This window comes from Trachurus japonicus, chromosome 7 (assembly GCF_045865225.1).
Source record: "Trachurus japonicus isolate A0001 chromosome 7, Traja_1.0".
Classification (NCBI taxonomy): Eukaryota; Metazoa; Chordata; class Actinopteri; order Carangiformes; family Carangidae; genus Trachurus; species Trachurus japonicus.
In genome coordinates, this window is record NC_140913.1 from 19,112,943 (window position 1) to 19,129,181 (window position 16,239).

Sequence of the window (16,239 nt, forward strand, 5' to 3'; positions counted from 1 at the left end):
GTAATAGGTCTATTCAAGTTTCAGGATGTAGGCATATAAAGATAGGTCTACTAATCCTCTATTTCTGTACTTTCAAGCACAGAACTATCATTTAAATTCACGAAATCATTCAAATGTTATAGGTTAGATCATTTGATTGTCATTACTGATGCATTAAGGCCAAACATGTAGCCTATTAGCTGTTAAATAAATGTAGTGGAGTAAAAAGTGCAATGTGTAGCCTACCTCTGAAATGCAGCGTCCTAAAAGTATAACTAGCCTATGTCTATCTGGTTAAGTACCATTTATAAAGGGTTTATAAACTGCAATTAATGACTCTACCAGACAATATTGTAGGCTATAGACTGACCATGAGTTACTATAAGGGGATTCTGTCTTTGGTAGGCCTATGACATTTTTTCTTTTTACCTACTATATCAGGTGTAATCTAGTTAGAACACTATGCACTACTATATTTCCTTGTGTGGAAGTGAAAAAGTCCTACAAGTAGCCTCTTATCAAGTGTGCAGGTGAATATTTTTTATTTTTTTTTATAAATCGTCTTATTTATGCTGATTGAAAACAGGCTAAACTTGTCCCTGTTAGTAAAACCATGTTGTGAAGGTGTTTTAGGATGGATGGAGTCTTGTTTACATGCCAGCTGCCTTGAGACCGTCTCTCTCTTGGTCATTCATCCTTTGTGCCTCTTCTCAAATTGCCCCTTCGCGCGTCGCGTCGCGTGCTGTGTCAATACGCAGAGCGTGTCTGGAAAGTCAGCAGCGTCGGACCGAACCACTTACAAAAGAGCCAGGGGGGGAGAGAGGCAACAAAAAACATCTTTCCCGATTAGAAATATACTTTGGGGAAGATGCAAACTTTTGGGATTAAAACCATTATAATAAATAGGTTATGAAGTAAATCAAGATAAGATTTTGGCTTCCAAAGATACTTAAACAAAGGCCAATAAAGTGCCCCCCCTTCAGCTAGAAAGTGGGGTTGACTGGAACAGATGTCCCAAGCGCTGCCCTCGCATCAGATCAGAGAAAGTGTGGACAGCTGCTGCTCCACAGGAGAGGATGCTGAAGTAGACGGACTGAAAACACAACACAAGGTGAGTCCCACCGGCACTCACAAATTTGTAGAAGTTTGATATATATGACAGAAAAGTGAAGGGAGAGCGACACGTATACAACCAGAAGAAGAGTAAGAGATCAAAGATGCTGTGGCTTAACTTTAGACAAATTCAAAACCGTTTACAGCTTCGATAAATTGTCTATTCCATTTGTTTATCACGAAAACGTCCGATATTACAATAAGATAAGTGTTCAGTCTTCATGTTGTAAAGTAACTAACAGTGATGGAAGAACTACCTGGATTCGTTAAAAGAAAAAATACAAAAACTAAAGGAATCTTGTAGCCTAGGAGGTAGGTAGCTGCTAATAAGCAGTCATTATGAAAAGGGTTCATGGTGTGTATCTTATGGACTCCCAGAGGGTAACAAAATATCGTTTTATTTTAACTGCACAAATGATCTTCTGCAGCAAAATTAAGCATTTTGAGGACTTGTAGCTTTTGCACAGCTTTAGTTTGATCAGGTTTAAAGAGCCATATTAAGTGAAAACACCTGTGTGGAAACTATAGGGCTTTATTATAGAGGCTCAGTGTCAGTTTGACTATTACTGTCAAATAAATGTAATGCAGTAAAAAGTACTACTTTTCTCAATTAAAATTTCTTCAAATCTTTTACAGTACTGAAGTTTATGTATTTTCCACCATGTCATTGAGATGTTTATAAAGCACTTAAATATTTAATGTTCTGCTTTCTCCCTACTTCATTTGAATGAGACTTTACTCCATCACCTTATTACTTTACATGAGAGCTACAGCTACAGCTACAACTGTGACATTAAAGCCTCTGGAAACCCAAATCCACCAAAGCCTCCTAACCATGTATTTTAGGGTCTTATGTACATATTATTAAACATGTAAAAATAATTAGAAAAAAGTTTCCATCCAAATTGAAAATATTTGTCTTTTAAGGTTTTGTACAGTAGGTTTGAATTGGGCGGAGTTATCTCTGGGATTTATCACGCAATAAATCCTACCCACTCATAAATCGCCACGTCAGTTCTCTCACCCAGCCCCCCAGTGGCGGCGAACAAAACCGTTCTGCTAACGGTCGCTCCTCCACTCCTCTCAAGTCCTCACAACCAGAGCCATGTCAACCCGAGTTGTGTGTGTGTGGCGATTAGCTTTTAGCATTCATTAGCTTTCCAGCGCGACCTACCTTGTCTGTAGTCCTCACAACCAGAGCCATGTCAACCCGAGTTGTGTGTGTGTGGCGATTAGCTTTTAGCATTCATTAGCTTTCCAGCGCGACCTACCTTGTCTGTAGTCCTCACAACCAGAGCCATGTCAACCCGAGTTGTGTGTGTGTGGCGATTAGCTTTTAGCATTCATTAGCTTTCCAGCGCGACCTACCTTGTCTGTGTCTGTGTGTCACTCTGTCTGTCTGTCAGTGCCCACAACTCCTCACATCTCCTCTACATGCAGCCGATACAGCCGTTTCTTTTATGTGTGTGTGTGTGTGTGTGTGTGTGTGGGGGGGGGGGGGGGTGTAAATCCGCGATCAGCATTTAGCCTTTATTAGCTTTCCAGCGCGACCTACCTTGTCTGTCTGTCTGTCTGTCTGTGTGTGTGCCCACAACTCCTCACAACTCCTCTCTACATACAGCCGATACAGCCGTTTTTTTGGGGGGGTGAGGGGAGGGAGGGAGGGAGGGTGTGTGTAAATTGGCGATTAGCTTTTAGCATTTATTAGCTTTCCAGCGCGACCTGCGTTGTGTCTGTGTGTGTGTCAGTCAGCCCCTCCTGGCGCTCACACAGACATGAGTGACGGTTAAAAGCTTCTTTTTTCTGTGAGACTACGACCAAAGACGGTTATGATGCTCCAAAACGAAGCTGGTAGACTAGTTAGCTGCTAAATAGCATCAATCAATCGATGCACGTCCTCCGGTGAGGACTTTTTTTTTTTTTTTTTAATGGTCGCCACTGACGTGTTGCTATGACAATGGAGCTGTCAATCATAGCGTTATCTGCCACGCCCACACTGTCCTGACCAAGTACGAGCTTCCTTGAACGCACCATGAGTTAGCAGCCCCCGCCCTTGTCAGGCATCAATTGGTCCTCGTGCTACGTCACCACATTCACGCGCATCCCTTGGCTGCACACACAGCCCTTCATGCCGTTCTCTCCCCTCATTGGATAACACTTGTATCCCACAAGGAAAATTTTCTCCTCGGGTTACAGCAGAGCAGAGTGACGGAGAGACTCGTGTTTAGGCTGAAATACTTCATGTAAGTGATTGCTGACGGAAAATAGGACTATTTAGGACTTATATTAACAAAAACATTCCACTGATATCTGCTTTAAATTGATTTTTATACAGTAATCTATAGGTGGTAGGCTGCTAATCCGATAACACTATGAAAGAAACTATTCCGCATGCTACCTTTTATTTTAATACTTAAAATACATCTTGCTGTTAGATTTTAATGCATTATTTATTGTTCTAATTGATAATATGCAAACTCTGGCATTGTTAGATTTTCTTTGGTCTGAGTGTTTCCTCCTTAACTGCAGTTCCTCTTACAAATGTGTCTGTTAACAAACTGAAAACTAAAAAGACAACTAAGTCTGGACAGATCAATACCCTGCCCAGTAGTAGTACAGACAAATTGTTTTCATAGAAAAAAAGAGGTAATGTGGGACAACACATAGTTGTTTGTGCCCACATCAGCAGAATAAACACAGCCTCCTACAGTCCACATGTTGACAGACATGCAGCGTTACTGTGGTGCCAAAGACAACACCTCAGTGTTGTTATGCCCTGGAGTCCCCCGGTTCTTTTGTCAACGGTGGCTACTTGTGGGTGAAGAGCTGTAACCACATCCTAGGATGACCATCAGTGTCTATTCAGAGGCCTCAGAAATGATGACTCAGAGGGACAAGGTGCCACGATCCCCGGTCAGCCCTTCAGCCTCAGGCGAACAATGGAGCGGCTCTTCTTGGCCTCTGTATTTACGCTGTCGCTGGGCTGTGACAGAGCTGCTGCGTCTGGCCAGCATATGGCCTCCAGAGACTGAGAGCATATAACCCTGCATTGTCTCTGTAGGAGCTACGGTCCCTGCACTAGGCCTACCTAACAGTGCTGGTCTGACAAACAGATGAGACCAGCAGTCAGTCAGTAATGGCCTCACACCTTTGGCTTAAATCAACTTCATGTCATCATATCACCTCTTGTCCACACGTGGCTGCTGTCTGTGCTTCCTAAGCTAAAGATCTGCCTCCAGAGACCGGCTTTCTAATGCAACAGTTCACTTTCTCTCACTCCTGCTGCTCCCCCACATCGATGCACTTTTCCCCCAGCAGCCCCCTAACCCATACTGTGTGTGTACAGAGTGGATCCATTTTGCTGAATGGATTTTGGCTTCTCATCAGACTCTGAAATAAGGCATGCTGTAAAGTCGTTTGGTTTCTTCCATAGTATCAGCATTCAGTGGAGAATCTTAATTACAGGGTTCGAACAGGGCCTCGGTCTGGTTTCAGGCATCCCTCACTGTTTCCTCGGTGAGGCCGGTCCCCGTTGGTCCGTCGGTAATTCCAGGGCCGACCACAGTGGTAATGAGCACGGCAGCGGTGGCGGCATTCCAGGAGATTGCAGCTCCAAAGGCTCATGGGAAAGGGTGGTGGGGGAAGTCTGCGAGACAGTTGAATCCACATCGTGATCTCTTGCCATAAACACCCACTTCCGTAGATGTTACACTGTCACGGTCCGGTAAAGCAAAGGAGGATGGGTGGAGACCCTCAAACTCCCATCTCTGACACGTTTCTAGACGGTCTTCATTAGTGATGATCACACACTTTCCTCCATTAAGATGTTATGGCTACATCGATTCTCGTCCTCTGGGTGGAGACTGTGCTATCAGCCGCCATCCACTCAGGAAATGGACTGCTATTCCTGTTGCACTCGATCAAGAGAAGTATGTTTTTTTCTGGCTCTTCCTTTGAGTATAAATATGAGAAAGCTATGATAAATGGCCATGAGGCAATGAGCTGCAACTTCTAACGGGATTTGCTGTTTTACCCAAACCCACCCACCCACCCACCCACTCAGCCTAGGCCTCCGACCACAGACTCTTGTGAAAATCTTCAGAGAGTTATGGGGTGTAAGTGGGTAAATCCCACATTACCCTGCCTGTGTCTGATTACCAGGCTGGATTCCTGACGACGTCATTAGTTTTAGGTTGCTGCGTCTGAGGGTATGACGGCGGGTCCTAGAATTTGTACAGTAAAAACTCAACGTTGCTCCTTTCTCCACTGCTCACAGCAGCCTTGTCTCGGTGTTGGCCTAAAACAATGCTGCTCGGGCCTGAAGCGGAGTTGTCAGCAGATATTGCGCCCACAGCAGATTATTGAGGCCGGTTGGTGGATACAGGGCCTTTTGTTGCAGTGTTGTTTTACTGACTCGAGCTGCCTGGCTCTACTTCATTGTGCTGCCGGCTGCTCATAGCTGCATCAGTTCACATGAGTTGCTGTGGTGAATGGGTCGGGCCTATAACATGCACAATAATATCCTGTTTAGAGGAGGTTCTCATCCACACGGGCTCTGAGTCTTCCTGGTCCCTGCAGGAAAAGGCCTGATACCAATCTCCAAACACAGAGGACGAGAGAGGAGCTGAGGATTATACACAGCAGCAGCCTTAGCAACACATTCACTCATGCGGTGTCTTTATGTTTCCCTGCCTCCGTTTATTCCTGAATAATGACACATCATTTACATCTTGTGTGAGTTTTGCTTACGTGGTTTTAGCACAGAGGCTGCTCCAGGAGTCATAAAGTTTATGAACTGTGCCTTTTTATGAATGTGTAGCATTTACATAAAGATTATAATATCATTTAATCATGTTAGTGCCAACAGCATTTTCTCATGCAATCTCCAGTTGGTGGCAGACATACGAGAACCAGAGTGAATTAATTTACCTCAAAATGGAGGAAATAAAAACCACTCATGGGTTTTTATTCCCCAAACATCACCACCAATTTGTTGCTGTGACTGTTTTCCTCATCTTGCTGTCGTTCCCCTCTCCATCTTGTTTTTAGGTTATTGTCTGTCAGATGTTTGGTGGAGAGCAACAATGGAGCGGAGCAGGCCATAAACATGAATTGTGCTCGCCTGTTTGTGAAAGTGTGTTGTTTGTGAAATGGGCAGTGTTGCACAGGAGTCAGCAGGGACCTTGTGATCTGACGCTGCGCGGACAAGCCCAGCATTGAGACATTCTTCCACTTCAAAGCCCCAGAGGGTTTTCTGGACACTGGTTGAATAGGAGCTGAGGGAGGGGCGCAGGGGGGGAGAACAGGTGCAGGCCATGAGTGGGGTAATTCCCGCTGCCATCTGCTTTCTTTTTCGGGGTCTGGGCTCTTTAAACGCCCTCTGACACGCCTCACGGCGACACACTCCCCCGGCCAGCGGCACCATGCCCCGTCATCACCATGGCACCACGATTCGGATTAACCCCCGCACATGTGCCGAGTCAACCGTGAGGGGCTGCCTCTTTTGTGATCGAGCATGGGAAGGAGAAAAAAAGAGAGGGAGGAGGGGAGAGATACTGAGCTGCATGGATAAGTGTGTGAAAGGACACTCGCCAGTCATTCACTTTTGTTAAGTAAAACAGCAGGAGCCAGAATGAATGAAGCCATGTGGCAGGAACAGAGACTGGAGGGTCTGTGCTCCTCTAAGTGATCAATTTAATTATATTAATCTGAACCAACTTATTTCAACAGGTATTGCTAAAACTTGAGAGCAGCCTCACAATGACGGCCATGGAGAGTAAAGAGGAGATCAGTGACACTGACAGTGGGATTATCTTGCACTCTGGTAAGAACAAATATGCAATAGATTATCAATACCACAACACAGCATTTGGTTTTGATGCATCTCATGCACACACCAGAGCTACATCATCAAAACACATTAATACTACCTATTCTAGTTCAGGCCGGTATTCGTATTTAAAAGTTTTTTTTTGTTTTGTTTTGTTTTAAAAATAAATAGAGGATTTAACACCTTTTTACACATATAAACAAACATCTTATGCAGCTTTTTATTTATTTGTTTTAATACAGAGACATGATCAAGATATGCACAAAGCAGAAAATGTTTACGTTTGCTTTCTTGCAGTCTATTCTTTTGCTGAATCATCTCAAACATTTCTGTCCTTACAGAATGAAAGTAGAATATAGTAGAAATAGTGAATTATAGGCTGTATATTTATCTCTATGGCTGATACAGTTGCTGATGAGGAATCTGCTGTGTGTCTCTCTGCAGGTCCTGACAGTCCTACATCTCCAGTGAAGGACCTGACCACCCACACCAGAGCCCTGAAGCTGAAGCACCAGTCTCTGGAGGAGCGTCTGGAGCTCTGCCTGCTGGAGCTGAGAAAGCTCTGCATCAGAGAGGCAGTAAGTTATAACTCTGTGGAGACTCTGTGCCAGATGAAAAACATTACCGTAGCTCTGAACGAACAAATACTGCAGGGTTGCAATCTGTATTTCAGGGTCATAACTGAGTTTTTGTCTTCACAGGAGCTGACTGGCACACTACCCTCAGACTATCCTCTGATGCCCGATGAGAAGCCTCCTCGGGTCAGAAGGAGGATCGGAGCTTCCTTCAAGTTGGACGAAGGCCTGATCCACCTGGATAAACAGGTACAGCCTGTAATTTCCCAGCTTGGGATCAATAAAGTATATCTATCTATCTATCTATCTATCTATCTATCTATCTATCTATCTATCTATCTATCTATCTATCTATCTATCTATCTATTTATCTATCTATCTATCTATCTATCTATCTATCTATCTATCTATCTATCTATCTATCTATCTATCTATCTATCTATCTATCTATCTATCTATCTATCTATCTACAGACATGATCACAGCTTAGTCATTTTGATCAACATGAATGAGTAAAAGAGACTATTGTTCATCGCCTACATTTCAATGTCTCTATTACAGGACTCGGAGTTGCAAGCACTGGAAACCGACTTGGCTCTTCAGCAGCAGATTTATGAAGCGGCCCGGAAACTCTCCCTGGAGGGAAAACTCAGCAAACCGCAGAAGAAGAGCCGGCTGCAGCAGTGCAAGAGAGAGGAGAAGAAAGTGAGAGATCTACAGGAGGCCGTGCTCCAGCACAGGATCAAGAGCCAGTGCAACTCACCGTGCATCAACATCCCAACCACTCAGAACAAAGGTGAGTGCCACTGCTGCCCCCTACAGGCCAATACTTGAATTACACCCATGAACATGATGGACGTTACTAAGACGCTTGTTTTGTATTTGCAGATCTGTGCATTTCTGATGACAGCTCCCTGTCTGACGTAGTGGCCCTGGATGATGGTGAGACACAACTATATTCATACACAAAATGGGTTTTAAGATGAAATACTCTGTTGCAGTAGTAACATGTACATTGAAGAAGTACATGTTGGCATAAAAATGTGGGGAGTTTCAGAATAATATAAATTGTAGTATGTAATATTACGTAGTATACATAGTAATTGTGAATATTTTGTGCCCTGTAGCTCGAAATTGTAATCGAGTAGCCTCTCAGTAAATGTATTTAGTTTCTTTATATACCATAAAGATAAAATCTATATTATCTATATAAAAGATCATGTAGATGTGATATCTATTGGAGTAACACAATCGCTACGTGCCCTGACAGACCACAATAGTATAAAAATAAAAATCACAGTCTGTCAGTGCTGCCTGACAGTGATTTCCTCTCTCTGTTTATAGATGTGGACCCGCCCAGCCCCCACTCTCCTCCAGTGCTGGGTAACTCCTATTCAGACCCCCTGCAGCTGTCTCCGCAGTCGTCAAGCCAGCTCAGTGTGGAGTACGAGCGCTCCCCCATCCAGAACTCTCCGTGGAAGGAGTCCAGTCTGGACCAGCCGTACCAGAAGGGCACCAAACCCCAGTCTGCTTGCAGCAGCAGGTCCAGGTATGATTGTGAAGCGCGCGTAAAGCGACAACGTAACAACAAATCTATATGAACTTATTTTTCAGTTAACCTGACCATTACATTAAAGAAACACAGAGTTAATCTGTCAGTGTTCATACAGCTGTTATCTTAATGTTCTTAAAGTTATGTTAATGCTTCAGATGCATGTACCAAATAGGTATTATTTTTTATTTTTTTATTTTTCCTTTTCTGTTTTGTCATTTTACAAATTGAAATTACATTGGTCTAAAATTAACCTTAACTTCACAGTCCAGATTTTTATATAATGCTGCACTGGCTCCCTTTTTATGAGAGTCATCATCACACAGTAAGGAGATCTCCTACATGCTACATGACTCAAGTCGTCCCTCTTCTTTGTGTTGTGTGCAGTAGTCCAGCAGGAACCCAGGTGTCTGCAGAGAGCGGCAGGATTCCTCTCTCACAGTTCATCAAGAACTCGGCTCTGTATCACAACCACTCCACCAGCGCCCCCTCCACGCCAGAGCTGCACGTGCGCCGCCAGTATTCCCAGTCCTTCAGGTACACCAAGACATCATGTCAGATATGTCAAATGTCTGCGGTTCAAAGGATGTAAATGTGTGTGCTTTGGTGTTACAATGTGATATGATTTGTCTCCTCAGACTTCCTAAGAGTAAGCTGTCTGCTGACTTGGAGCGTCTCAGCTCAGAGAACAGTCGAGGGCGAGCCCGGCTGCCCCAGCGGCGCTGCGTGGCTGACTTCATGGTGCGTTCTCCAGAGTACTCTCCCCTGCGTCTGTACCAGTCCAGCTCTGAAGACAGCAGCTCAGAGCACTCGTCCTCCTCCTACATCAGCTCTCCTAGCAGGGACGGACCCTCTGAGATCCCAAAGCTCTGCCCGCCACCTTATGGCTTCCACTTTCAAGCACAGAAAAAAGGACTCTCCGGCTTCTCCAGCCCACACAAGAACATGAGCCAGCCTCAGCCCAGCCCCAACTACGTCAAGGCCATGCCAGAGGACGGCCCTCTCTCTCCTCAAGACCTGGACATGGGGAGATGTTTCGTGTCCTCTCCTCCCGTAGTGCGCAGCCCTCAGCAAAGACAGTGGCAGGACGAAGCATTGTCTCCAAGGGGAGTCCTGAAACCCCCTCCGCCTTACACCAGGCTGGTGAGAACACCCTCGCTGAAGGAGTACCCGAACCACGCCATCAGGCTGATGCCCAGGGAGATTGTGTCAGAGGAGCTGAAGTCCTGGCACCAGAGGAATCAGCTGCAGAAGTTGTGGCCGAGCTGCTCAGATCAGCAGAGCTCCCTCGGTGTCAGAAGCCCAACTTCACCTCACCTGCATCCATTTAAACAGGTTGGTACTAATGAAGATGTTAATCTAACAGACCATAACACACTACACACACCAGTTAAAACAATAGGTCACGGATGAGTCGTTCAATCTGGTTTAGAGTCTTAACAGATGTAAGGCCGGCTGCAACTGATATGAATTTTATGATCATGTTTAGACATGGAAAAGTGGCAAAAACTTACATTTAAGAAGCTGAAACAATTACATTTGTCACGTTTGATTTTGTTAAGCAAATGACAGGAATGATTAATCAGTTATTAACCAACTTGTTGTGTGACTGATCAATTACTTAACCAAGTGTTGCAGCCTTGAAACAATCTATAGATGATATATGAGCACTATGTGAGCACTGATGTCATGTGTTTGTTGCAGGGGTCAGGTCATGTGATTCTGCAGAGAGCTGCAGACGGGACTCCACTCCAGTGGTTTGTGGCCGAGGACGCTGAAATCGTGAGCCAAGTGTAGCGGAGACCTCTGCTCCTCTGCAGTATGTTCAGTAGGATGTATGCTACTCCTTTTTATTTATCTCTGTATTTATTAAGTCTGTGGACTCTCTGTGAGATCGTATGTTGACATGATGCAGAAAACATGGACCTGTGGGTATCCTGATGAGCACATTTCTCTCTCCTCTTTTAATTTAAAAATTAATGTAAGGTGCTATGCCAGTTCTATTTATTTTAAATTGTTTTATAATGCTTGATCATGAAAAAAAAACCTCTGAGGTGAACTGAGGTTCATGCAATTCCATTAACGTGTCAATTGATCATAAACTTGCTGTGGTTTCAAGAATTGCTTTGTGGCTGGCACACACTTTGCACATAAAATTCGCCTACAGTAGTTTTAAAATGAGTTCTCCCATTCCTAATATAATTTAAACATTACACTATATTTATCTATTATTTAAAGTTTCCCTCTTACAACATAGAGACTTATTACTAAAAGTTTGGAACATCTTTGAAAATGAATATTTATATCTCTAGTTAAAGTTTAACATCTGTCTAGCCATGACGTGAAGTAAGCTCAATTTTAACGTTTGCTATTAACTCTTAATAATTAATCACTGATGCCTTTAATGGTGGTTTGATGAATGTTTTCACTGCAGTTTGCTGTTTTGTTACTAACCAATGATTGTATCAGTTTTGATATGTTTTGTATATTTATAATAAAAAAAATGTGACTGAACATGATGTTAGTGGCATTTCTATGTAGAAGATGAATGTGTTATCTGAGATAAAAGGAGCACAAAGAAACCTAACTTTTACATCAAAATGTTTTATATTCATACACAAAGAGTTTTAAAGTGAGGTAATGTTCACAGTAGAGGTGACGGTGGATCCCAAAGGAGCAGATCATGGCTCATATTCTGCTTCATGAAGCTGCCACAAGAAGTACGTCAGCATTACGATACAGAAAAGCACACACAGGTACAAGCTGAGGACGAGCCAGCGACAGCGATGCAGCCAGTGAGCCAGAGGGCGTCGTCTCCACAGAGATCCATTCCTGAGGAGAAAAGTCAGTGTTTGACCACAGGAAACAATCATCATAGTCATCAAAGGACTCTTAACAAATCATCGACGTACGTGCCCGTAGAGATACGTCTGTAGATATTTGTGCTCCTTTTGTCCCGGTCTAACTTCTTCTTTGATAACGCAGCTCTGCCCTTGTGTCTCTGTCGTAAAGTATCCGGAGGGGGACTGTAGGAAATACAGAGGAACTATAAGTGAGGATAGTAACATTTCTCCAGAAAACAACCTGCAAAGTCACAAAGTGGCTGAAAGATTGGGGGAAAAAAGTGGATGAGAGTTCTAGAGGAGCTCTTAATTTTTTTGTTCTCAATTGTGCTTTAGTTTAACAGAATTGTTGCCACACAGATACAGATTCAAGCTGGTACAAGTCAGTCTGGCCACTGCAGCTTTAAAAGACAACACACATAAAACATAAGACCTATTCTGTTGTCTAAAAGTACTTATATTTAAAGCAGAAGTAAGCGATCCGGTCGTTTTGGCTAATGCTTCGTTCCAGGCAGGCTTTTGAAACTGTAAATTACAGCTTCAAGTCACAACTTACGACTTTGTAGCGTTCCAGGCAACCCACTCGTGTTTCTCCGACCTGTTTTACCGGTGAAAGTCACTATAACGGCCACTCGTAACTTCTGACCTGTGAAGTCGTACCAGATCGAACTGGTACGACTTCACAGGTTGGAAAAACACGAGTTACGAGTTGCCTTGAACGCACTATAACAGTCCTCGTCCCTACGTCGCCACATTCACGCGCATCCCTTGGCTGCACACACAGCCCTTCATGCCGTTCTCTCTCCTCATTGGATAAAAATTGTAGGATACGAGAAAAGTTTTCTCCTCGGCTCAGAGCAGAGCAGAGGGACTGAGAGACCCGTGTTTCGGTCCAAACACTCTATGTAAGTGATTGCTGTCGGAAGATATAACTATTTAAGACTTATATTAACACAAAAATATCGCTTACTTCTGCTTTAATATAATTAAAAACAGCCTCAGCAAACTGGTAATTGCTGCAGGCTCCTGTATTGTTTGGTGTTTCTGTGATTGTGATTCCAGGTTATACGTTTTGTTTTGGGTTTTGCTGGTCTCCACTGGTTTTGATTGGGGACACTCTGTGCTGGGGGTGGGAGAAGGGTCTGGAGGAGGCTGAGCAGCTGGAGCTTCTGACGGTGTTTCATCTGCATCAAGTTGCCTGAAAAGAAGAAATAGATGAATAAAACAGAGAAAACAACATCAGGTGATTCATGGTTGCTGCTCTACGCTTCGTTTATTGTGAACAGAGCTTAAACCCAGAGTCTCCAGTTGACCTGTCGTCCACTAAGTAGGTGTCGTCCTTGGCCATGGCGGAGCAGCTGGACTCTGAGCTCTGGGATGGAGAGGGGCACGACTTCCTGCTGGAGGAGCCTCCGTGAGCCGCCCGCTTCTTCGCCTCTCGCCTTCTCTCCTGCAGGGACAAGAAGTGCGTTGGTCAAAGGCGCTCTGTGCGTTTTGATGATAACCTCAGTGGAGAGAGAGTGAGAGCTTTGACCTGGTCTGGGCCGGTAATGACCGATATGCTGACTCTTCGACGCCCGCTGCTCTAAATGGAGAAAGCAGGAGACAGAGGAGAATGAAACGTTGTCTAGCTGTTTAAATATGACGTCACAACGAGCCAAGGATATCTCCATACCTGCTGGGTGCTCCTCTTCCTCTTCTCGCTCTCCTCTGGGTCTAGGACAAGAGTCAATCCAGTGGTCAGTGAACATGACACCGCTTGTGAGCTGCACAAAAAGCTTCAGACTAAAGTGTGGGGAAAACCTGGTGAGGCTCTGGGATCGGTGGCGTTTCCGCACGGGTTCTGCTGCTGGATCGCCTTCTTGGCCTCCTCCAACTCCGCCGAGTTTCTGTCATGTCTCCTCCTCAGATTCTCCACGTGAGCCACCATGAGCTCGACCGCTCGACTCACTCGTGCCTCCTATCACAGACAGAAATGAGAGAGATCACAAGTGATACAAACAATGGAAATCTACACACAATAATGAATAATGTGCTGAGTACCAGCAGTGAGGAAGTCAGATCCTTTTATCTGGGAGAAATCTGCAGAGCATCTGGGCTATGATTTACCACTGACTAATGATGTACAAACTCTAAATCATGTCATCTGGTGGTTTATTGTGCTCTGTCAGATGATAAGTTATTCAGTTAAACACTAGTAAAGTGAAGAATAACAATATAGACCTTCTAACAAATGCTTACAATATTTAAATAATTTTTTTTGCCTCTGAATCCAGTCACAAGAAATGGTTTAATTAGAGCCTGTAGAGGACTCAGACGTCCCAATTAGACACATTAAATTAAAAATTATGGTATTTGCCGAACAGAATTTCATGCCTCCTCACTGGTTTCCACTGCAGCTCAAAGGCAAACGGAAACAAGAAATGTCCAAAATACAACTGGTTTTTGGTAAATATTCACCTGGACACCTTTGTTTTAACAAACACTTGAAAACTTTCATTAAAGGCTCAAAGCTTGAAATTCATTTTTTTTGCTGCTCTGTTGTTCCAGCTGTAAAATAGAATTAAAAAAAGAAAAGAAAATGGCTTTAGCTGCTGTGAACAATCAAGAAACAAACTGGTGTAAGTTACCTGGTGCACGGCCCCGAGGACCTCAGCTGTGTTAGAGATTCGCTCCACAGTCCCGCCGAGGATGTCCATGGAAAGCTCCAGCCTCTGCAGGATCTTACTGCGCTTACTGTCCAGACACAGGCCCTTCAGTGTCTGCAGACACACAACGCACAACACATGTCCCTCCTCTCTCTCTCTGTGGCCTGAAATGATTGCAGTTCAGATCATCAGTGTCATACTGACCTCTAGAGTCTCCCTGCCTCTGCTCAGCTCCAGCTGGACGTTCTCCTCAGCCAGGTTGCGGGCGTGCTCCTCGGCCTGCAGCCTCTGCTTCAGGGTGTACTGGTCACAGCGGAAAGCCAGGGTGATCTGAGAGAAGGCCGTCTGAGAGCACACACACACACACACACACACACACACACACACACACACACACCACACACACACACATACAGTAACTCAGTAACTCACTGTAAACCCTTAGCGGTGCCTAACTCAGTTTAGTTCAGGGGCCACAGACAGCGCAATTTGATCTCAAATGGGCCGGACCAGTAAAATAATAGCATGATAACCTATAAATAAAGATAACTTTGAACTTCTCCCTTTGTTTTAGTCCATTATTAAGATGTTTACATCCTTTTACAAAACATAATATGAACATCCTAAAATTTCTTGATAAAAAATATGTGCAGTTTCAACAATATTATGTCGGTTTGGACCCCCTGCCTGGCCAGTTTTGGCCCACAGGCCGCACGTTTTGACACCCGTTTCGACTATATGACAGATTTTAATCCCTGGTCCTGGAGATAAACTATATTGCATTAGATGTATTTTATGTGGTTGAAGAATAACAACTCAACTAAACTTGAGGAAAGTAGTAAAATGTACATTCATTGACATAAACTGTATCAACTGCAATAAATTTAAGCATTTCACACCTCAATACTTAAAACCAACATTAGGACAAAGGGCCAAGAATAAAAGTTCAAAATGCACAATACAAAGAGGAAGAATGAGATGAAACAATATTTAATCTGTGACATCATGGTGAATAAAACGTGAGGCCTTACCTCCAGATCTTTCTCTGACATCTCTACACTGTCAGAAAAAAAAGGATAGATGCTTAATTAAAGGTCAAAAGAACCAGGTTGATTAAACTGAATTCATCATAACTACATTGTGTTTGTAATTGCACCTGTTGAGGCCCACGCGCTCTATGATGGACAGCTCGTTCCAGCTCGTGATGGGAAGCTCCTCTTGGCTGGTTTCTGTCCCAGAGATAAGATGCAGATTAAATTCAGAGCCATGACACTGGGAACCTTTTTTTTTTTTTTTTTTTTAATGAGCAAGTGTTACCTTCATCACTGTCATCACTGCCCAGCATGGTGGGCAGGCTGCAGCTGTTTGTCTCTGCATCAGGCTGAAACATATTCAGAAACTCTTGTCACTGCTTATTAAATAGAAATAGTTCCTGTGTGAAGAGGAGCAGGAGCAGGTGGAAGATTATTTGACTCACCTCAGCGTTCATCGCTTCGTTAGCTGCTGAGAGTAATCCAAATGTTTTACTCAGATTAAAAGGTTTAAATCCTCTTCAGGGTCAACAGGGGCTTCTTCATTATTGTTGCTGAAAACACAAACATATTCTCCCAAGTTCCCGTCCCTCTTTGGTTCATTTTCTCCCCTTGCCTTTCTCCTGTACTGAGAATAGATAATCCTATTAAGAGATCCACAGTCAGAG

General features: G+C 43.9%; 2 protein-coding genes across 2 annotated transcripts; one reads left to right on the forward strand and one right to left on the reverse strand.

The window, feature by feature from the left end:
• The first annotated feature begins 1,015 nt into the window (after window positions 1-1,015).
• inavaa (innate immunity activator a) lies at window positions 1,016-11,563 on the forward strand. Its single transcript, XM_085781859.1, has 10 exons — window positions 1,016-1,090; window positions 6,823-6,916; window positions 7,367-7,500; window positions 7,624-7,746; window positions 8,059-8,293; window positions 8,386-8,439; window positions 8,842-9,046; window positions 9,437-9,586; window positions 9,688-10,384; window positions 10,754-11,563. Exons 2-10 carry the CDS (start codon window positions 6,853-6,855, stop codon window positions 10,844-10,846), a joined length of 1,755 nt encoding a protein of 584 aa, XP_085637985.1. The 5' UTR covers window positions 1,016-1,090; window positions 6,823-6,852; the 3' UTR covers window positions 10,847-11,563.
• An 88-nt stretch (window positions 11,564-11,651) lies between these two features.
• irag3a (inositol 1,4,5-triphosphate receptor associated 3a) lies at window positions 11,652-16,234 on the reverse strand. Its single transcript, XM_085781860.1, has 13 exons — window positions 16,018-16,234; window positions 15,858-15,921; window positions 15,697-15,769; window positions 15,572-15,599; window positions 14,745-14,885; window positions 14,523-14,654; window positions 13,696-13,852; window positions 13,568-13,608; window positions 13,427-13,477; window positions 13,206-13,342; window positions 12,962-13,090; window positions 11,962-12,075; window positions 11,652-11,881 (listed from the first exon to the last, which is right to left on the reverse strand). The coding sequence occupies exons 1-13, from the start codon at window positions 16,027-16,029 to the stop codon at window positions 11,731-11,733; spliced, it is 1,230 nt and encodes a 409-aa protein (XP_085637986.1). The 5' UTR covers window positions 16,030-16,234; the 3' UTR covers window positions 11,652-11,730.
• Window positions 16,235-16,239: the final 5 nt, after the last annotated feature.